At 40.1% G+C, this 22,544-nt stretch overlaps 2 protein-coding genes and 2 pseudogenes across 2 annotated transcripts; 2 read left to right on the top strand and 2 right to left on the bottom strand.

Moving 5' to 3' along the window:
• Positions 1–943: 943 nt before the first annotated feature.
• On the top strand, positions 944–3,432 carry LOC143906194 (uncharacterized). Its single transcript, XM_077422078.1, has 4 exons — positions 944–2,086; positions 2,178–2,418; positions 2,498–2,886; positions 3,095–3,432. Exons 1-4 carry the CDS (start codon positions 1,534–1,536, stop codon positions 3,256–3,258), a joined length of 1,347 nt encoding a protein of 448 aa, XP_077278204.1. The 5' UTR covers positions 944–1,533; the 3' UTR covers positions 3,259–3,432.
• Positions 3,433–9,119: 5,687 nt separating this feature from the next.
• Positions 9,120–9,926, top strand: LOC143906114 (uncharacterized; annotated as a pseudogene).
• A 7,420-nt stretch (positions 9,927–17,346) lies between these two features.
• On the bottom strand, positions 17,347–18,203 carry LOC143906223 (E3 ubiquitin-protein ligase rnf146-like; annotated as a pseudogene).
• Positions 18,204–18,515: 312 nt separating this feature from the next.
• Positions 18,516–22,506, bottom strand: LOC143906113 (uncharacterized). The gene is made up of 5 exons (XM_077421914.1): positions 22,469–22,506; positions 21,356–22,250; positions 20,859–21,188; positions 20,395–20,730; positions 18,516–18,572 (listed from the first exon to the last, which is right to left on the bottom strand). The coding sequence occupies exons 1-5, from the start codon at positions 22,504–22,506 to the stop codon at positions 18,516–18,518; spliced, it is 1,656 nt and encodes a 551-aa protein (XP_077278040.1).
• Positions 22,507–22,544: the final 38 nt, after the last annotated feature.

Here is a 22,544-nt window from a genome sequence, read left to right as displayed (position 1 = left end):
CGGATCGGCGCCCGAACAGAATCAAATATTTTACATGTTAAGTTCGACAAATAAAGAAACAAATTTTACCGCAAATATTATTTAAACATTATTTAAACAAAATTACGTTTTAATAAGAATCAAATTAAAACCAAAGGGCCTAGCGGAATAAGCATGTGAAATTGGCCCTTGATCATACAGAGCTGACATTAATGTTACAAGTTAGTACCAATATGATAAAACTTTCCACCAAACATTATTTTAAAAAATCCACTTTTTTAGAAGTTATGCAGGGAGAAAGTAAAATAAAGAAATGTATTTTTCTCGAAAACCACTCACGTTAAAAAAACACCCCGATTTTACGGAAACGTAGTGAGAGGCGAAGGGACTCACGTTAAAAAAGCACCCTGATTTTATGGAAACGTAGTGAAAGGCGAGGAGACTCACGTTAAAAAAACACCCCGATTTTACGGAAACGTAGTAAGAGGCGAAGGGACTCCGTTAAAAAAGCACCCCAATAAGGAGTTTAAAACCGTGTGCAACCTCCACGTGGTAAACTCTGAAAACTATAAAAATTAAAAAGTATACATATTATAGGCTAATTGCAGACGTACATATGTGCTAGTAAAGTTACATCGAACACCCGCAACGCGGAATGGCACTGCACTGTGCGCCGGAGTGACGCGACGCTTACGATTTTCGTATTTTTAACTATGTTCCACCATTTAAAAAAAATTGAAAAAAATATATGTTATAGTGGACATTTTAAGAGAAATTTTCGTAAAAATAATTTCAAAGGGGTACCTCGAAAATATCACCCTAAAAAAAAATATTTAAAAATTCAAATATTTTTTTTTGTTCTTTTTTTTTTGCCAACATTTTTGACTTTTTTTTTTTGTTAATTAGTTTTATTAGTCTACATAACATATATTTTTTTCATCAAGATCAATCAAGCGGTTTTCGAGAAAAATATATTTCTTTATTTTACTTTCTCCCTGCATAACTTCTAAAAAAATGAATTTTTTTAAATAATATTTGGTGGAAAGTTTTATCATATTGGTACTAACTTGTGACATTAATGTCAGCTTTATATGATCAAAGGCCGATTTCACATGCTTACACCGCTAGGCCCTTCGGGTTAAAGCCGCAATTGAATCGAGTAAAAGTCGCATACAGAACACATTAACTTTTTATTAAAGTCTTATATATAAATATTCTGCATCATGTATGGTTCTGGATCATATATAATCCACATAAGTTATCTTATTAAATACAAATTAAAACCATATTTGATTCGAAGTGTTATATGATCCACATAAGTGATCTAATTAAATTTTAATTAAAGCCCTATTTTATTGTGGATCATATTTAATCTACATAACTGATTTTAATAAGTGCAAATTAAAACTGTATTTAAACAAATATAATTTTAATATAAAATCTGAAATTAATTTGAATTTTACCCAAATTTAATATGATTTAATATGATTTTAGTTATATTCATATTAAATCGTTTTTTCGCGGGTTGTTGATGGATTTTTCTTATTCCACGCAATGAAGCAAGTTCCAGCGACTTTTGGGAATGTGTCATTAAAATATCTGTCCACAGTTTGTTCTGGTCACGTTTCTGAAGTAGTAATTGCATTCGACGAATATAGAGAACCATCGATAAAGGCAACGGAGCGTGCGTTGAGAGACAGTTTCTCCAGCAATTTTTTGATACACGGTAGTGAGCAAGTTAGACCTAGCAAATTCAGTTCTGAATTGCGAAATGATAAGTTCAAAACGGCATTAGTCAAGTTTCTGCTCGAACACTGGATGAGCGACGATGCGGTTGACATAATAGGACGAAAAATTGTATATGTTAACTTTGACAAATGCTACAAATATATTGTAGAAAACAGACATGTCATAAGAACAGTTGAAGAAAAATTGTCTTGTTGCGGCCATGAAGAAGCCGACACAAAAATAATTTACCATTTGTGTCAAGTTCAATCGGAGTCTAATGTCGTTATTCAATGCTCCGATACAGATGTGCTTGTCATTATGTTAGCAAACATGTGTAACTTGAAAACCCAGTTGCATATTTGGTTGCATTTTGGCACAGGTATTCAAAGTTGTCAACACTAATCTGTATGTAAATAATTGTTGCTCATTATTATAACTGCTAATAATTTTAAATCGTTACTATGTTTCAGGAAACACACAAAGATATATCAATGTCAATAAAATACATGATGAATTAGACGACAAAATGTGCCGATCTTTGGCAGGCCTTCATGCAATAACCGGATGCGATTATACCCCAGCGTTCTATCGCAAAGGGAAAAAGAAACCTTTCCAAATACTTCTAGCGAATAAGAAATATCAGGACGCTTTCATCAACATGTTCAAAGAACGTGAGAAAAGCTTCAGTTTGCTGGAGGAATTCGTCTGCAGGTACGTTTTTTTCTATATATAATATGCATAAAAAACAAGTTTGATAGTACTCGGTACAGAATATGGTAAATTTTTGTAGATTCTATGGACACCAGCATATAAACGACGTGAATGAAATGAGATTGGCTCTATTTTTGAAATCATACAGTATGAAGAACAGTAATCAGTCATTCGAAAAAAGCATAAAGAATTTTGATGCCACTCTCATACCACCATGCAAAGCAGAATTATTTCAACAGTTGATGAGAGTTCTGTACGTTAACAACATTTGGTGCAATGCACATTTACAGTTTCCGTCAACTTTTGGTAATCCTGATAGTTACGGTTGGAAATTGTCGGAAGGTACTTACAGTTTCCATTGGTTCAACGGTAAAGCAATGCCAACTACAATCAATGAAATAGTGATTGAAAATCTGAACGATGAAGAGACAGAGCAACAGGACAATGATCAATCAATTGAAGACGAAAGTAAATATAAAAAGATATTTTCCTATTATTTGGAAATGTCACATTAACTCTTAGATGGCAGTACCTACATTTTATACAATTAAAAAAAAACCGTTGGAAAAACTATTAAAAAATGTTAATTAAAGTTTAAAATAATACTTAACACTGTTACTTTGACATTCACTCAATAATTACATAAATCAATATCACTGATTCATTAAATTTACAGAAACTTTGAGCTTTGACGAGGACATAGATGAAGATTCTAATGAAGAGAAAGAAATACTAGATGACAGTAAAATCAATGAAGCCACGGATTTAGATAAATTTGACTACAACGTAGAGTCAGATGCAGAAAGTGATGGAGACGAAACATCTAATGAGGATGATTAAAAGAACCTTTGTATTATATACTGAATACTGTATTTTATTTTTTTTAATAAAACATTCTTGATTAGTCTTGCAAACTTGCAAATTTACTTACTTCACTTTTTCATCAATATCAAGAGACACGGTAGTGTCTCGCGCCAAGTATACGCGGAGTGAGACCGACCGTGACTCATTTACGCGAACGCATAACATATTACACTGGTCGACAAAAAATGACTTTTTCTGATTCAAGCATCGGAATAGGCTTATCTTATAGATTTTTCACCGCTGAACACGAATCTGGCCTCGAAAATTGCCCATCACGTCGAGATTTTGAGGAAAACGGACTCAAAGGCTCAAAAAACCCTGTTTTTGCCCGTTTTTGATGACATGTAGAAAGTGAAGCTAAGATGCTAGAAGTCTCTAACTAGGCTTAAATTGAAGCTTGAACCTTCAGCTAAAAGAATCAAATCGAAAAGACCCTGAATCAATCATAAATTTTCATGTAGCATAACTTTTTCAAGTGCGCGCGCATTCTACTTGCACTTACATAGCCGTGCACAGTGGCACACTTACTTATGAATTTTAATTTTGCTATTTATTGTTTTTGTGGTCGCTGATTACGAATCTAATGTCGAAATTTAAAAATTCAAAATGGCGGATTTAAAATAACGGACATAAAATTTTTAATATATTTAAAATGGCGGACATAAAATTTTAAATATCTTTAAACGTACGTATTCCGATGCTTGAATTATTTTGCGTGTCGACCTGTGTTATCGAACGATTTTCTAACGCTTACCAATATTATTATGAAACTAGTAAAAAAAAAAATTTTGTTCAGTATGGCACCACTTTAGGTACTCACTATCAGTATGGCGGTGCACCACTTGTCACGTTTTAGCGTAATCTTTATAAAAATAAACCGCCATACTGATGCCTAAGATACATGCACTAGTGAAAAAAATGACGTCTTTGCGTCAGTATGGCGAGTACTCAGAGACGCCGAAACGGTATGGCATGTTCATATTCGTTGATAAACAATTAAAATTTAGTTCTCCACAAAAAATTAGCTTGGTATACGAAATTCAACATCGCATTAAAAAAACGACATGTTCTTATCAGTATGGCGGACTGTTTGCGACGCGGCATCGGTATGGCGCATACTGCCCGCGTACTTTTGCTCACAAATAAATAATATAAAACAAGAATTAAATTGGTACTTATTCCCCCAAAACACAGTTTTTTTTAACACATTCAAAAAATTACGCTGCGCAAAGGCGACACCTCCAGGCCGCCATATTTGCACTTTCGTGTTTCACATGACACCGGCTATCGTCCCAAAAAGTTTCGTCGTGGTGCCGATCATACACGTTTTTTGTCGCTGGCTCCCGGTCTATAGACAGAATATATTCAAATCTATCCATAGATTCTTTCATTGTATCTGCTATCTTAATAAGAATATCAAAGTGCTATTAAATCCATGGTGTAGCAATTTGTATGTGAATTTTTGTATGTGGACTTTTGCTTACTCGGATCAGAACGGCTCTTAGGAGAAATTTTATAAACGCAATGCTCTCAATCCGGCGTATGGGAATCATCGAGATAATATAATACATATGTCCATTATTCTATCCAGACACATTTTATATAAGCCATTTACTGCCAATTGATTGATGCATATCTATCGAAGTACATATAGACTCTCATTCGATGAAGCATTAACGGAACGCGCGGAAGCGCGTCCAAATTCCGAAATACAACGATCGTCGCTGCTTCTGCGAAGTAACAATATGGTTGTAGAATTTCGAATCGTTACTCGACCACTCTTTCGGGGACACTTATATATTTTTATAATATATCATATTAGGTTATACATTGATTATTTTGCATATAAAATTTTATTTTGCATGTCTGTATGTACGATAAATATGTCGCTTTATATTATACGAATTGTTTGTTATAACAATTAATGATACTATATTTCAAATCTGTATACCAATTTAGTAATATAATCATTAATCGATAAAGGAGTCATGGATACTTCTATTTATATTTTCTTATATTTATATTTCTAATTTCAGTGTTTATAATCCTAATATTCTGTCTGTAACATCGGATAAGAAAGAATCTTTCATAATCTATCCGAAAACAGTTTCTGCATCAGAGAGAACATAAAATGGATTAGTATATACATTTCTTATCCTTCAAATACAAAGGAATTATTTTTATATTCTATAAGAAATTGCAATGCATTCGAAATAGCGCTTAGATAGAGCTTTATTAGAATACTACCTAAACATAATTTCGAATATATTACGAATATATTACGAATTTTTATGGAGTAGAAAAGTGATTTTTTTGTATCTGAAGAAGAACTCAGAATTGGTGACATAAAAAAGAATTTCTTTTGAACTTTTAAGAGTTCTTTTGGGACAGAAATAATATACGGAAAAAGTACTTTAAAAATTTTTTAAATCAAGAATTTAAAAAAAATTCCTTTTCAATTCTCCGTGCTATCCGGAAACATATCGTCGTATTAAAATTAAAATTTCATTTATTGCATTTTAAATTAAGCATTAATATAGCGTATCTTATTTTTATTTTGGATGCATAATTAAAAATTATTTGTTTATTTTATTTAATCTAATAAAACTATTTTAAATTAAATATTTTATAATTATAATTGTATTCTTATAAGTATAATGTATAAAATATTATATTTTGCTCTTTGGTTGTTCAATATATGTTATATAACATTATATTTTCTAATAATTTACCTCAATACATTTATATTATTCAATCTGCAATCACATTTATATAATTTTATTTTTTCTCATTTTTGAATTTTTTTCCTTATTTTTAATAGATACATAATAAATATTTATCTTCATTATTTTTATTAAATTCTGATTAATTTCATGTAAAAGTGGAATGAGAGCGGAGAAAGGAAGAGCAATTGAGAAAGAAGTTCAGAGAAAGACGTTAGGCGCGTAAAACCGCTCAATAGCACGTGATTGGCTCTTATACTTTTAGATCCAACGAATCAGCGTAGCGTGTCGATAAGACGACACTTAACAGTTGTGTCTGCCTGAACGTGGCCGTTCAGTTGGTGCTAGTGGGCGCTTACTTATTTCGCGCATGAGCACTCCATTTTGGACAACACTAACATCAAAGGCGCCGACAGAGAGTTGCGCGAGTCTCACCGTTTCGACTTTTCTACGTAACGGTCCGTTTGTGATCATCGATTGCCAAAACGAATCCGTCAAAAACGCCACCGTGGAAGTTAAACTAGAATTCGACTGCATGGAGAACGTACCGCCGAATACCTCCGCGTACTGTCTCATTATACACGACCGCGTGATTGAGTACAACCCGTTGACGAACGTGGTGCGCAAAATAGTCTGAATATTTGCGGCAACGTCGACGTAAATATTTTCTCTCTCTTTCCATCAATCTCCGATACAATTATTGAGAGGGGAAAGTGAGGGGGGGAAGTATAAATCAGAGTGTCGCGAGACGGTTTGCAGAATTGCGCGTCATTTTTCTCGATTGACGCATCGACGAGCGAGAGAAAGATAAAGAAATCTCGTCATGTCCATACCAACGTTCGTGGACCTGCAAGGATTCCTCGTCGGGATGAAATTTGTCATGAAAGAGGTGGCGGTGCTGAGAAAAGGCTGCGTTCTGACGCATCACATCTTTAATTACCTCATGCCGTGGAATCTCCTCACAAAATTTGACAAATCGTGCGCTACCTGGTTTATTCGCAATCACCATGGATTACGATGAGAAGACGAAAACGTGCCGTACAGTATGGTGAAACGCCTGATTACATCGGCCGTGCTTGGTATAGAAGAAGACAAAAAAGAAGAAAAAGAAGACGATGACGACGAGATGCCGACTCTTGTGTACGTCAAGGGATGCCAAAAACGGGAATGGCTGGTCGATCTGCTGGAGAATTATGCGCGAAAAAACTTAATCGTCGAGACTCTGGATGCGCATTACGAAGATATCGATTCTTTGAATAAACTAAATGATACCAATACTATGCGATGCGGAAAACATTAAAAGAATTGCGCGTTACAAAATGTAATAAAACTATTTAACTGGTGGTCGCGCGCGACGCCATAAAGATTTGCGATCTTTTTTTAATAAATAAATTATATATAACTTTTTATAATGTTTTATTTCTTACTCCCCTTCCCCTCTCCAATCATCACCGTTAGAGTAGGCTTTACTTCCCCCTCTCCTAAAAAAAATCCACTGCGCAGTTCTATAAACATTATTTCCCCCTCTCCCTTTCCCCCACCACATCATTACTTTGGGAATTGTCGCGTATACTCGATTAATTTTATATGATCATTTTCATATGATGATTTTTGTTGTCTCACCCATCGTTCCATTCAAAGAATTTAGAATTAGCTGTACAAATTTTACTTAACAACTGCTACCCGCTGGATTTCATTTTTAGAATTTTCCACGAGCGCATTAAGTTTCTCATTAACAGAGTGCGTTTTGAGACAGATAGATCTCCTGAGGTGCAACCTGAAGAGGCGGCGTCCTTTTTCACGATACCGTATATTCCGCATATTAATGACCAATATAGAAACATCTTAAAAAATCACAAGTTAAGGCTATCATATTATAGCCTGAATAAAATGCAGAATTGCATTAAAACACATAAAGACGCCCTTCCGAAATTTACACACAACAACGTCGTATATAAGATTAATTGTGGTGGCTGTGATGCTTCGTATGTGGGTCAGACTGGTAGGTAACTGCAAAGAACATCAAGCCCACATAAGGAGAAACACAGCCGGTCGCTCGGTAATCACAGAGCACAGATTAGAGTTCGATCATGAATTCAAGTGGAATGCGGTGGAAATTTTGGACAGTGAACTATATGCTAGTAAACGGTCGATATCTGAAATGATATACGTTAAAAGGCAGAAAAATGGCCTGAATATGCAGACAGACACCGAGGATCTGCCCGAGAGCTATCTTGACGTGATCGAGGGGCTCCCAAAAATTTGAGAGCCCCGCGTTTCACGCTTTATTTATTATATTATTGTGAATCTGTATTATACATAGATTACCGTGTTACAAGGTCTTTGACTGGCATTACCGTTATTTGTTTTGCAACGAATATTCTTATACATCGATCTCTCAACTGGCATTACCGCTATTTGTTTGTCACTGAATTCTTATACATCGATCTTTTAACCTCGAGGCAGACGAAACATATTAGATCGGTCATTACCTCTTGAAACATTGTCGAGACAGTTTGAGTCCGTTATCTGTGCGCTGTACCGTTCTACGATCAAGTATTATCTCTCGAAACAATGTCAAGATAACTTGCGTCTGTTGTCTACCGTTTTGTGCGCTATACCGTTCACGATTTCATTGTAAATAACTTCAGTTTTATATCGATGTGAACCGTAAATCAGTGTGTCGCTCCGTATGTACGCAGGTATCGTGTAACATATAATGAAGTATCAAATGCATCAGCATAGTCCTCCTAGCCTTCCAAATTGGGAGAGACTCAAGGTTGCTTGCCTATGGAGTAGCGCACACACACCGGAATGACCGCATGGAAAAAGGAACGTGCAACGTGCGAGTATACAATAACCCAATGACCGCGTTACAATATAGTTTCTAATTTACACGTTTCTAATTTATTGCGCTGAAGATGACCACAAAAAATGGTCGAAACGTTCGCGAATTTTTTATTTTTATGTATTGACGATAAGAAATATATATAACTTGCGCCCTATTTACCGCGCCGGCTCTTACTGCCTCTTTTCCTTTAATCGATTTATATGATCAGTCTTGTCGCGATTGTTTGTACTGACGGTCAACTTCTCAGAGTCTAGAGAGCGAAAATGTTCTCTTTTGAAGGATGCAATAGCAGCAGCAGCAGCAGTAACAACGGTGCAAAACGCATGAATACCATAAATTATTACGTGCCGATTCACGACGTTAAAACTCAAACGTATGAGAAGAAATGTAATAGGTAAGTTTCGTTTAAGATAAAAAAATAGATAGAGCCTACCCCAGTTTTTATATCTTAGCAAATTGTAATACTTACGATAAATTAAACTAATTTCATTTATTTTATACAGCATTTCGTTGGATCGTCGCGCGGTTCGTATACTCAGCAGACGATACGCGCTGACAGCTACGGAATACAAATTCCTCGAGATTGGTATCAACGTGGGTCCACCGAGCTACGTGGAGATCTCCGTTGGAGATCCTCGCCGAGGAAAGGAACTGCTGTTGTCTCTCGAAACGTAGAAGGCACTATACGAGCAACGACAAAATATTCAGAATTTCTTTCGCAATGACTTCAAAGATATCCATAGTTTTATAAACGTTGGACCGCTAACGGTGAGAGTTTGTACGGTTAATAACATCAAACTCATACGTCTCGAATCTGCAAACGTATGCTTGAGAATGACCGAATCGACGATGCATCGTATGTTCGATCTCGATCGGTGCATCGATGCGAGATTCGATCGTTTGATCAGAATACTTGCGACGGTCGATGCAAAGTTTACGCAGTTCTCCGATATTGCGTCCACTGTGAAGGATCCCAAGAAAGCGTCGAATGTAATATACGCTAGCGATGCGTTCAATATGAATCAGATCGTCGATTGTGAGCTCGCAGCTTTAGTTTTTTAGTATGTAATATATATTATGTAAAAAAAGAGTTAAATAAACAGGCTTTTTTTACAACTAATGAACGATGTAATAATTTCTTTGCGTGCATGTCCATCCCTACCTATATTTTATCAAATGTTGTTTTCGACAAACATGTTCCAACAGGTTTGATGCGTTATCGGGTCGATCATCGTCCCGATGACGTCATTTTTTTCCTTTGTTTTTTACGTACTGCGTCGTAAAATATAGCGCGAAATTGTTTAGTTTACGCGATAACACCTCCCCCTTTTCCTTAAAAATGTTGTTTACGACAAACATGTTTCAACAGGTTCGATGCGTTATCGGGTTGATTATCGTCCCGATGACGTCATTTCTTCTTTTGTTTTTTACGTACTGCGTCGTAAAAAATAGCGCGAAATTGTTTAGTCTACGAGATAACACCCCTTTTTTCTTAGAAAAATGTTGTTTACGACGAACATGTCCCGACAGGTTCGATGCGTCATCGACAAAACACGCTCCCTACGCAATGCGCTATTGACTTAGTCTTACCCATTGTACGCCGCCTAGCGGCGTCGTTGCGAACGAGGCCCCTGCGACCCGACAGACCCCGCGGCGCAACCGCGGACCTCTACGCGGCCCCCGCGGACCCGCGGCGCGACTGCGAACGCGAACGCGGACCCCCTCCCCTCTCACCGCGCGGACCAACGGCGCGGACCAGCGGCGCGGACCAGCGGCGCGGGTGAGTCATCCCGGTGAGTCATCCAGGTGAGTCATCCCGGTGGTATGCCAAGGTCACCCCTTCCCCTCGTAATCAGATTCCCCTGTGTAACCCGATACCCCCTTTCCCCCTCACCCCCGCGAAATTTGATACCCCTGTGTAACCCGACACCCCCCTCCCCCTCACCCCCGCGAAATCCGATACCCCTGTGTAACCCGACACCCGTCCTCCCTCTCGTCCCCGCGAAATCCGATACCCCCCTCCATCGCCACCCCTCGCAATTTGATACCCCCCTCTCTCACCTCTTCACCCCCCCGCGTAATCCAATACCCCCCCCCTCCCTCACCCCCTCACCCCCCGCGTAATCCGATACCCTCCCACCCCTCTCTCACCCCCCTTCCTCACCCCCCCTCGGAGCTCCCGAGTTAGAACCCACCTAGTATAACTACTAAACCTGTTTTTGATTAAATTTATTTACTAATTAACTTTTAAACCTGTTTTTGGCTAAATTTATTGTTGTATGTTTTTGTTTTTAAACTTTTTGTTTTTTAAAATTAATTTTTTGTTTTTAAATTTTATTTTAAATTTTAGTAATTAAATTTTTTGTATAAGTGTTTTCATTTACTAATTAATTTTTAATTTTTATTTTTTGCATTTAATTTAACCTAGTTAGGCAGCAGTCGGAAGTTTTTCTTTTTAAAACAATTTTTGTTTAAATTTTTGTTTAAAAACAATTTATTGTTTAATTTTTTGTTTCTAATTTTTATTTAAATTGTTTTGTTTTTAATTTTTTTAATTAAATTTATTTATTTTCTGCATTTAATTTTTAATCTGGTTAGGCAGCAGTCGAGTCTTTTTAATTTGTTTGTTAATTTGTTTTCTGCCTTTTTATTAAATTTTTTAAGTTTTTAATTTTCAGTTTTTTAAATCTGTTTTTTACTAATTAATTTTTAGATTTTTCTATTTTATATTATTATAATTTTTGTTTACTTATTTTTTTGCTGCTGTTGCGAGATTTTAATTATTTATTAATTAACATAAAAATACAAATTATTTATTTATTTATTTTATATTTTTAAAAGCAATACATATATTTCTATGCTATGCTGAAACATATTTTATAATATACATATAAATAGTTGAAAATATAGGTACTAGGCATAATCTAAATCTTATACACAATAGTATGAGATTAATTATGACTTAAGTAATTTTCTCTATCTTTTTAACATTTTTAATAATTTTTATTTATATATATAATAAATTTACAATTATATAACTATGTATATATAGGGTATTAGGTAATAATAAGCGGACCATTTCTCGTGGACAGGAAGAGCGAATTAAACTGATCAAATTAAACGTTTTTTGTCGTACTGTAAGTTTCTCAATAATTAATGAGAAATTAATTAATAAAGATAAGAGAATTAATCAGTGTGCATCCACACGATTTGCCGAGAAGGAGCAGCCCAACGTTTACGTTACTATGTGCATAGCGAAATATTATGAGAGAGGAGTGCTTTATAAACAATAATGACAATGAGTGTCACTTATGTATAGTTAATAATTTTTGCTATAAACATTAGCGTTCCTCCCAATGTCTCGTCGCGGCCTAATAGCAACGTAAACATTTGACTGCTTGATCCTTCTCGTCGAATCGTACAAACGCATCTTGATTCGCGTATCTTTATTAATTATTTTATTATTAATTATTGAAATACTTACAAAACAGTAAGACTTCGATTCAGTTTTACCCGCTCTAGCTGCCCATCACGAGCAGTGATCCGCTTAATTATTACTTGACACCCTGTATGTATACACACATATAAGATACCTGATACCACATGGTATTTCCGAGGAAATGATTCAATAAACAAACTTGTATTAGGCAGTGTATTACTGTTTATCACACTATTTATTATATTTTTATTTAATTTTGTGAAGATTAAACTTGTATAAACAAACCTAACCTCTAACTACCGGCCAAATATGACATGTGAGCAATAAAGCAGCCAGCGCGCGCGATAACATCGTGCACGCCGCGCGATATCCAATGAGCGTGCAGCGATGAATAGAAAAGCTATACATTCTGCCGAAGCCCATAGAGGCAACTAAAATCTCACTAAAATTCCCCATGTGGATGCATGTCATTGGTTAATCAATTTCCTCTGTAACTCAGTCGATAGCCAATAAGAGAACATATAAATGTAATATATCGTTTTTTCGCTTTTTTATTAACTCAACGATTAATGATAATTATACGCTATAAACCCTGCTTGATCAATAAGAAACTTATATACGGAAGCACATATCAAAGTACGTTGTAGTTATCGAGAACTAAAGTAACAAAGATTCGGCCTCCGTGAAACGCATACTCCCTTGTCTTCGCCAACCGAAGGTTGGCAGCAGTCGGGAGAAAAAGAAAAAATTATTAAAAAATTGTATATACTTTAAAAAAAATTATATATGCTATTAATAATGAATATACTAACCTCCAATGGGCAAAAGACCATCAGAAATGTCTCCCCGTGTAATTGCATCTCTGGATGGTGTATCGGGTCGATATGTAATTGTCTCGTGCCCGGGACGTCTATCATCCACTGAAAAAAAATCAATTTATAAAAAATTATTTTTTTTTAATTACTCACACATACACACACACACACATATATATATACAAATCACGTAAGTAGGTAAGCTACGGGAGTTTCGGACCACATACCGAGGGCGAGGGGTGGTGAGGGGGCGGGGGGGAACCGCAGGCGGGCAGGAGGGGAACCGTGGGCGGGCAGAGGAGGGAACCGCTTTTTTCGTGCGCCGCGGGGGGGAAGGGGAGGAGGAGGGGGAAACCGCGTTTTTCGGGAGCCGTGTTTTCCGGCGCCGCGGGGCGAGGGGGTCCGCGTTTTCCGGCGCCGCGGGGCGAGGGAAGTAGGTAAGCTGCGGACGTTCTGATCCGGGGATCTGAGTGGGGGTGAGGGGCGCGGAGGGAACCGCGGGCGGGCAGGAAGGGAACTGTGGGCGGGGGGTGAACCGCGTTTTTTGTGCGCCGCGGGGGGTGGGGGAGGGAGAAACCGCGTTTTTCGGGCGCCGTGTTTTTCGTGCGCCGCGGGGCGAAGGGGTCCGCGTGTTTCGTGCGCTGCGGGGGGAGGAAGGAACCACGTTTTCCGGCACCGCGGGGCGACCGCGTTTTCCGGCGCCGCGGGGCGACCGCGTTTTTCGGCGCCGCGGGGCGAGGGGGTCCACGTTTTCCGGCGTCGCGGGGCGAGGGGTCCGCGTTTTTGCCGCGGGGCGACCGCCTTTTCGCCGCGTAGTGGGGCGAGGGGGTCCGCGTTTCGCCGCGCCGCGGAGTCTGCGTGACGTCACACGGCACGCTCCCGCTCGCGTTATCTCTCCTTTGCGCGCTCGCTCCCGGCCCCCGTTCGCGCGCGTCTTCTCGTTCGCGTTCTCGTTCAGAAATTATGCATAAACTACAAATAAAAAAATTGCTTACCACCGCTTGATTTCAACCTGAAACCCCCGGCTCTTGAGTCACTTTCCGCCCTGTGTGTGTGTGACACAACATTGATTGTCTTTTTATTGTTACACTTATTGTTACACTTATTGTTACACTTATTGTTAATCTCTTAGCAGTATATGTTTCTTAATTTTAGATAATATACACTTAAAATATTTTTCCAGACACTTCCATTTCTTCAGGCACATATATTTCCATCTTGATAAAAAGAGAACGTTTCTCTTACGAGGATGAACCAATTTATTTGGAGATCGAGAAAATCTTGATGCGATCGGAGATTGGCGATTCCGATCTCGCGACGGAATAGATATCGCACTACGTCGACTTTCCTCTTATACAATCTGCTACAGTTTCTCATCTGCGGTTCGCTAATTTTCACAATCTTAAATTTAAAATTACGTATCGGTTTGCAAAGTTTTGCGTACTCGCTCATATCGATGGGCTTTGATATACAGCTCTTAAGATGGCGAACCAATTGTTGTATAAACCGCACGATCAAGCACACCAACCGATTCTCACTTCTAGTCCTCGAATACTGAGCGTACCTTCAAATTCATCCTTCTACATCACACTATTATCCCATCGTTTGTTTATCATATCTAATTTCATCTCAGCATCCATACAATTGCACCTCCGAAAAATCTGCGATGTGCAGTTTTGCACATGTGCGATGAAGTCACCGCGAGACATATTCTCGAAAACGATATCACGCCATTGACTTTCAGTGATTTGATCTGTAAAACAGCTATTGAACCGCAATCAAACAGCTATCAAACAGGTATTGAACCGCTATGAAACAGCTATCAAACAATTAAAACAGCTCTTGAACCGCTATGAAACAGCTGAAAACAGCTAAAAACAGCCATCAAACAACTGAAAACAATTAAAAAACAGCTAAAAACAGCTCTTGAACAGCTAAAAACAGCTATCAAACAGCTCTTGAACAGCTATCAAACAACTAAAAACAACTAAAAAAACAGCTAAAAGCAGCTCTTGAACAGCTAAATACAGCTATCAAACAACTAAAACAGTTATCTATATAACAGTTATCTGTATAACAGCGATCTGTATAACTGCGATCTGTATAACTGCTATTGAACCGCTATCAAACTTATTTTAAACAACTAAAAACAGCTCTTGAATAACTAAAACATCTATATTATACTACAAAGTATGTGAGAAAAAGAAATAAAACGTTTATATAAACATATATAATTTATTTAAAAAAAATCATAATTTTTTCAGGTGTCGCGACCACCAGTTAAATATTTTTAATACATTTTGTAATGCGCAATTCTTAACATGTTTTCCGCATCTTACAGTATTAGTAACATCTAGATTATTTAAAGATTCGATATCTTCGTAATCTGCATCCAAAGTCTCAATCTTAAGATGTTTTCTCGCTTTATTCTCAAGCAGATCCACCAGCCATTCTCGTTTCTGGCATCCCTTGACGTACACAAGAGTCGACGTCTCGTCGCCCTCTCCAAATGCGGCCGATGTAATTAGATGTTTCGCCATGCTGTACTGCATGTTTCCATCCTCCCATCTTAATCCATGGTGATTTGCAATCAACCAGAAAGCGCATGACTTGTCGGATTTCATGAGGAAACTCCATGGCATGGGACACGTAAAAATGTAATGTGCCAAAACGGTCCCGTTTCTCAAAACCGCCACCTCTTTCACGACAAATTTCATCCCGACGGTAAATCTTTGCAGATCGATAAACGTCGGTACAATCATGTCGAAACGATGGAGCAATCTGTATCTTATCGCGGTACATCAGTGTCTCTTATATTGCAATATCTGCTGATATTGCAATTTACATGATTTTGAGCACTACGTTTGACAACGGACAATATTTGATTACGCGATCATGCAAGATGAGACAATAGGCGGCAGTATTTGCCGGTACATTCTTTTTGCAGTCAAATTCTATTCGCACATCTACAGTGGCGCTCTTGACAGATTCGTTTTGTCGCGAGCAATCAATGATTACAAAAGGTCCTTTTGTCAGGAATGTAACCACGGTGCAAAGCGTATCGAAGCAGTCTTATCAGTAATAAGCTTTACGAAAACGCGCACACATATCGAAAAGGACGGCGTATTGATTTTTGCCAAAATCCAGATTCATGTCATTGTACGGATAAAATTCAGAGTTTATATAAAGTTTTACGTTAAACGTTTCACGTTAAGTTAAACGTTTAATGATCGCGCGACGAGTGCGTCACGCGCATTCTTATCGAGAGTTACCGCTCTATAATTCTAAACCGCTGACGGTGGACAAGGGAACGGTAAACCGGGTAAACAGAAGGAAAGATAATTTTAGATACAGTGATATGCATTTAGTATACATTTATTTCTCATGTAATGCATCGTGTATAATATTATTTGCAGCATACGCTAACAGTTCACACAATCAATAATTGAATTCTTATCATAAAATTCACGCAAGATTTTAACTGCATTACATTTATTGGTAATACAATTTTAGCGTAAAATTGTTATAAATTGTTTAAATTTTTTACTTACGCCATGAACATTTTGGCATAGTTGAAAATACACATTTTCAACGCAATGTTCTAGTTCGAACAGAAAGAGTACGGTTGACGGTTTTATGTACAAGCTGGTGCCGCACGACGTCAATTTTACAATATCTGCGTCGCGTATTTTTAACGACTTCCAAATCTCGAAACGCTAGCGATGATGGTGCCGGCGACTGCACGAGTCGCTGAATACCTGCACGTTTTTCGATGAATGTCACCCACATTGCATGAGGCAGAATTATCCGATTGCCTCGGTTATCGCCAATAAGTATATCCACAGAGGACATAGGTCCAGCGTTGATTCCAACATCATCCAAAAATTTATATGCAGTCGATGTCAAGGCAAATCACTTTCCCAAAATACGAGGCGTGTAGCGGGGTTTATCAAAACTGAAAAAATACAATTATGTTTATAAAAGTTTTTTTTTGCACAAGTATATACGAAAATTGGCAATACTTACTCATTGTGCTGTTTCTCGCACGTGACTCAATCACACGCTGAACAATATCGTGTGCAATGTTGAACATGATTGTGCATGCATGTGTATACCCGATATCAAGTATTTGTATAATGCTGTATGAAACCAATGAATATAGTTGAGTATGTTGTTAAATATGGGTTTGGAAGTGGATCTTCGATCTTAACGGACAAATAATCCATTTTACAAATGTTATTGTACACCCGAGACACCGCTGCACGGAGAAACTTTTCTGTCACGTTTGATATTACGTTTGTAACGTGGGTTGTATTTTCTATATTGACATTTTTTTCAAAGTCAATTACGTAAAGCATGCCACAGATCAAAAGTTTGCATTGCGCGTCCCCTAGTTTGTAAATAGTCTCCAGATCATTGCTTGTCCTCGAATCATATTTCCACCAACCATTTCGACCTTCGTAAAACCATTGGTACTCTTTCTCGGGATGTTCCGACTTCTTCTGAGGCTCCTCCACTTCCACCAGCTAAGGTCTCTCGAGAAAATCCGGTGGGATCTCTTGACGACACATCGGACACCGCTTGCTCTGATTAGCGACACCCTTTACGCACAGATAGCAGTATATATGGCTGCAGGGTAATCGTGCTGGATGGATACAAGGCTGCAGGCATACTGCGCATTCTGGCACAACAGTGGGACCTTTCTTTTCCTCGGAATCCTTATCCTTCTCTTTAATGCCGCCGCCAGATTTCTCCAGCGCGTTGAGCTTCGCTTGCGCCATGGCAGGACGAGTCGCGCGACCGCCGACAGGGTCAGAGTCTCATCCGACGAAGCTCGATACAGCTCTCATGCATGAACGACATAGTGCAAGTGCACCACCCGTTGAATAATAAAAAAATAGTACGCACTCTTTTGTATGTAAATTTAGTGCAACGATTTCCTCACGCGACACAATTCTTTCAATGACTTCTTTACGACCATTTTCTTCATCGCTGAAGTAATCACTGTCGTCCGTTAACGCGCGATCCATATCGGAATTATTGTCATCTCGCTATACTTTTTTCCAATCGATGTACCGACGCGTAAACTTTCAAATCACAGACTGTGATTTTGAATCGCTTCATTCTTTCTTATTGTTGCGCCCGTGCCGTGACACCCGTTACCCGTGGGCTGAACTTGGCTGCGCTCTGCGGAAGCTTCGAGTCGAAGCGCGTCCCTTGACAACGGGACGTAATTAATTTATTGATTTATCGCGAGAGGTCCCGGGTTCATATCCCGGACGAGCCCCCAAAATGTTGCGCTCGTCCGCGCGTTCGCTGCTCACTCACTCGCGCACGCACACTCGCGAACGCGGCGCGCAATCCCGTTGCCGGGAATAAGTACTCTCGGATGGAAGATAACTGGTTTAATCAGCAAATATAGTTTTTACAATAGAGCTCGTGAACACGTCCGAACGGTCCAGCTGTTCAAGAACAAAATCACACAGTCATTCCGAAAATCAATAAATCAATAAATTAATTATGTCCCGTTGTCAAGGGACGCGCTTCGACTCGAAGCTTCCGCAGAGCGCAGCCAAGTTCAGCCCACGGGTAACGGGTGTCACGGCACGGGCGCAACATTATATACTTTTTCTATTGCCTTTTCCTCTCGTTCCCACTAGAGCATCGCGTATTGTTTTTTCTGTTTTAGTGCATGGTGTGCATACACTGCAAATTTTGCAATTTTGCATAAGTCAATGGAGCGATATTGTTTTCAAGAACATGTCGCGACATGTCTCGCGATGATTTCATCGAACACGTGCAAAACTGCAAATTTTGCAAATAGCACCGATGTATGGCTGCTGCAATTATACAGATCAAATCACCGAAAGTCAATGGTATGATATCGTTTTCAAGAACATACGTGTCTCGCAATGATTTGATGATGATGAACATTTTTGGATAAAAAAGCAAACGATGCATCATTAGTAGGATATAAAATGACGAATCTGGGGAATACGCTCAGTAGTCGAGAATTGGAAGTCGTGAGTACAACAAATTGTGTTAGAAAAAAGATCGTGTAATAACATGTGATTTGTAGAAATACCGCGAAAAATTAAATTGAAGAGAGCGGTGATAAGCGTGCAATCAATAGACAATGCATGTTTCACATGGTCAGTGGTGGCTACTCTGCATCCAGCCCAAAGAAATGCAGAACGGGAATCGTCGTACCCACATTACACGTCGGTGCTAAATTTTACGGGCATTGAGTTTCCAATGACGTTGAATCAAATTAAAAAATTTGAAAATCACAACAACATCTCCATCAACGTGTACAACATCGAGAAAAAAAACAAGAAACTTGCTATCTTGCCAATACGTGTTACTGACCGAAAGATGGACAAACACGTAAATCTGCTGTACGTGCATGGCGACAACGTGGGACATTTTGCATGGATTAAGAACCTATCTCGCCTCGTGAGCTCGCAAATCAACAGGCACCGTGGTCGGAAATACTTTTGCGATCGGTGAGTATACATCCTAATAAATAATAAAAATAATTTTTACGTAAAAGATAAATAAAAATTTTATTATTTACACATGAGTAGGCATACTATAGGGGATTCAGAATCAGGCTTACGTGACGGTGGGTCGGGGGCAGGAAGCGGAACGCGTGGGGGCTGCCATAAGCGGTGGGCGAGGGGATGGCGTCGGCAGACGGGGGCCGCCCCGCCGCTGCTTTTCTAACTCAGGATAGTGGGGGGAAGCGAGGGGCGCCACCACTCTCGCCCGGCGCGAGAGGGCGGGCCATTCCGAATTCCCCCCTCTAAGTCAATCGCGGGCGGCCCCGTCTGCCGACGCCATCCCCTCGCCCACCGCTTATGGCAGCCCCCACGCGTTCCGCTTCTTGTCCCCGACCCACCGTCACGTAAGCCTGATTCTAAATCCGCTTTTCTAACTCAGGATAGTGGGGGGAAGCGAGGGGCGCCACCACTCTCGCCCGGCGCGAGAGGGCGGGCCATTCCGAATTCCCCCTCTAGGTCAATCGCGGTTATCTTTCAAAGCTATTTCCAGAGTTATATGCTGCCCTATTGACATCCGCCGAGCGATAAGCGAATCCTCGCGCAATTGTATCGTCAGTTTACTCAGAGGAAAAAAGGGCTGTTGACTGTTGTATATTCTTTATTAAAAAAGGTCCTTTTCACGGCTGTATCTTGTAATGCCCCCACGGTAGAGTGTAGTACGACTCGGGAACGACGTATCGCTTGTCTTCGTACGGGCTGACAACTCGGACACGGTGTGTACCTCGTGTGCAGTCGAACGAATACACGACTGACGCCTAAACTGCCCTATCGCGTCGTTCAGACAACACACGTAATCGTCGAACGTTATCGTTCTCGCGACCACGTTTCTCTTGATGCCCTTTATTTTCTTCGTGTCGCTCTTTTCCTCGACCCTCAAGGCGTACATTTTCGACCTCAGTCCAACGAATTCCGTCATCACCGCGCCGTCGTTCTCGTCCTTCATCAAACCGGGTATTTTCTTGTTGACGCGCGGCATGCGATACTTGTTGTCCTTGGGATAGCCGCTTGTGTCGAATCTCGCGATGTCGCGTTTCATATCCTCGTACGCGTCGTCGCACTCGATAAAATATATGAGACTGTCGGTGTCCGTGTACATTATCTTACACCTTTCGCGATGCAGCGGCACCATGTAATCGTAATGAAAATCGTAAACGCGCGTCTTGGATATCTCGAGAATGCACATACCGACGTAGATGGGTTGCGCAACTCGACGGCGATCAGATTCTCCGCGAAGACGGTTCGACTGTGAAAATTCGGTTTCGCGATTATCGCCTCCGCGCCGTATCTCCCATCCCAACGCGTCACGAGACGCACGTCTACGTGATCTCGTACGTTTTCCATGGTCTTGCCGAATACCGCATTGTTCATTAATTTGTACATTTCTTTCTCGAAATCGTTGCTGGCGCGAGCTCTGAATCCCGTATTAAGCTCTATGTATCCCCGAAGCCACGGAGATTGCGCGAATCGAAGCGCGCGGTGAATCTTCGTGACGCACAATCCGTATCGCACGCATTGCTGTAGATTACGGTAATGCAGCACGTAGCGCGATTTATCGCGCAGAGTGGCGAGGAGTTTATTGCACCGTTTTCCGGGAGGCTTATCGCGCGTCGGGCAGAACGGAAGGTCAGCGTGAGCGTCGTGGATTTCATGCGGGTACGCAAGGTCGACTTCCAAGATGTAACCGATAGCGGAGTCCAATTCGCGTCGTCGACCCATTGAAAGTCCGCGTACGGCAACGGTTCGCACATCGCCCAACCGTACAGATTGTTCACGTCAAAGTACATGAGATACGTCGACGGTTGCGAAGAGTCGTGCGATTGCAAGTATTTGTTGTTAGCTCGCGCGTACCTGTTGGAGCATTGACTCAGACCGCCGCGGATACCGCGCTCCACGAACATTACCATGTCAATATCGGTGAGCAATTCGAATCGCACCCCCGTGTACTTCAGCATCGCGTCCCACGTGTATCCCGGTAGGGTGTAGTAATGCGCGGGATCCAGTCCGTAAGTGTCGATACAGGTGTCGCGAAAATTTTCGAAGATATCCGCTAGGAGAAGCACGTCCGTTTTGAGATACAGATCGCTGTACTCGCCGAGATTTCTCACGCGAAAACAACCCCAGACGTTCCGCGCGTGCTCGTAATCGCTCTCGCTCGCGGTTTCGCCGGTCAACGAACTGTAAAAGTCCTCGCGCGGCGGTAATTCCGTCACCAGCAACTTATCGAAGCCGTCGACGTACTCGTACGGAAATACACCTTTACGTGTGAGCAGGTCGAAATCGCTTTCGCTTAGTTCTGAAAATTCCGAACGCATGATTTTCAGCTTGCCCTTATCGAGATACGACGCCAATCTCTCGAGACTGGTGCTGAGAAATTTAAACGAATCCACAAATCGCAATTTCGCGCAGTTTCCCCAGTTAACGCCTTCCCTTACATACTTCGTGAACGATATGTACAACTCTTTGGTGAGCGGTAATAAATCGATTCTACCCTCGAAGCTGTTGGCGATATCTTTGATAATAAAGTGGGCATCGTAACCGGACAGATTGTGAAAGAACACAGGAATAACGTACGAGTCTCTATAATTTAGGTTGCAACGCGGATGCGCGGGACCTACTTCAGCGATGAAAAGAGGGGCGTAAAAAGAAAGTCTTTAAAAAAAGAATTTTTTCCGGGGGGGAAATTTTTGGGGCCCCAAAAAAATTTTCAAAAAAAAGTGGACATTTTTTTTTTATTCCCCGGGTGGTTTCCTTCCAAAATTCTTCGGGTGAGAGCGGAGGGGGTTCGCGGATGAGACCTGACCCTGACGGCGGTTTCCCCGACTCGTCCTGCCATGGCCAAGGGGAACTTTGACGTGTGGGGAAAAAGGGGGG

The sequence above is a fragment of the Temnothorax americanus genome, unplaced genomic scaffold (genome assembly GCF_048541705.1).
Source record: "Temnothorax americanus isolate GAGA-0224 unplaced genomic scaffold, ASM4854170v1 Scaffold7, whole genome shotgun sequence".
Taxonomy (NCBI): Eukaryota; Metazoa; Arthropoda; class Insecta; order Hymenoptera; family Formicidae; genus Temnothorax; species Temnothorax americanus.
The sequence above is the reverse complement of the archived record's forward strand: the minus strand, read 5'-3'. Positions and strand labels throughout refer to the sequence as shown.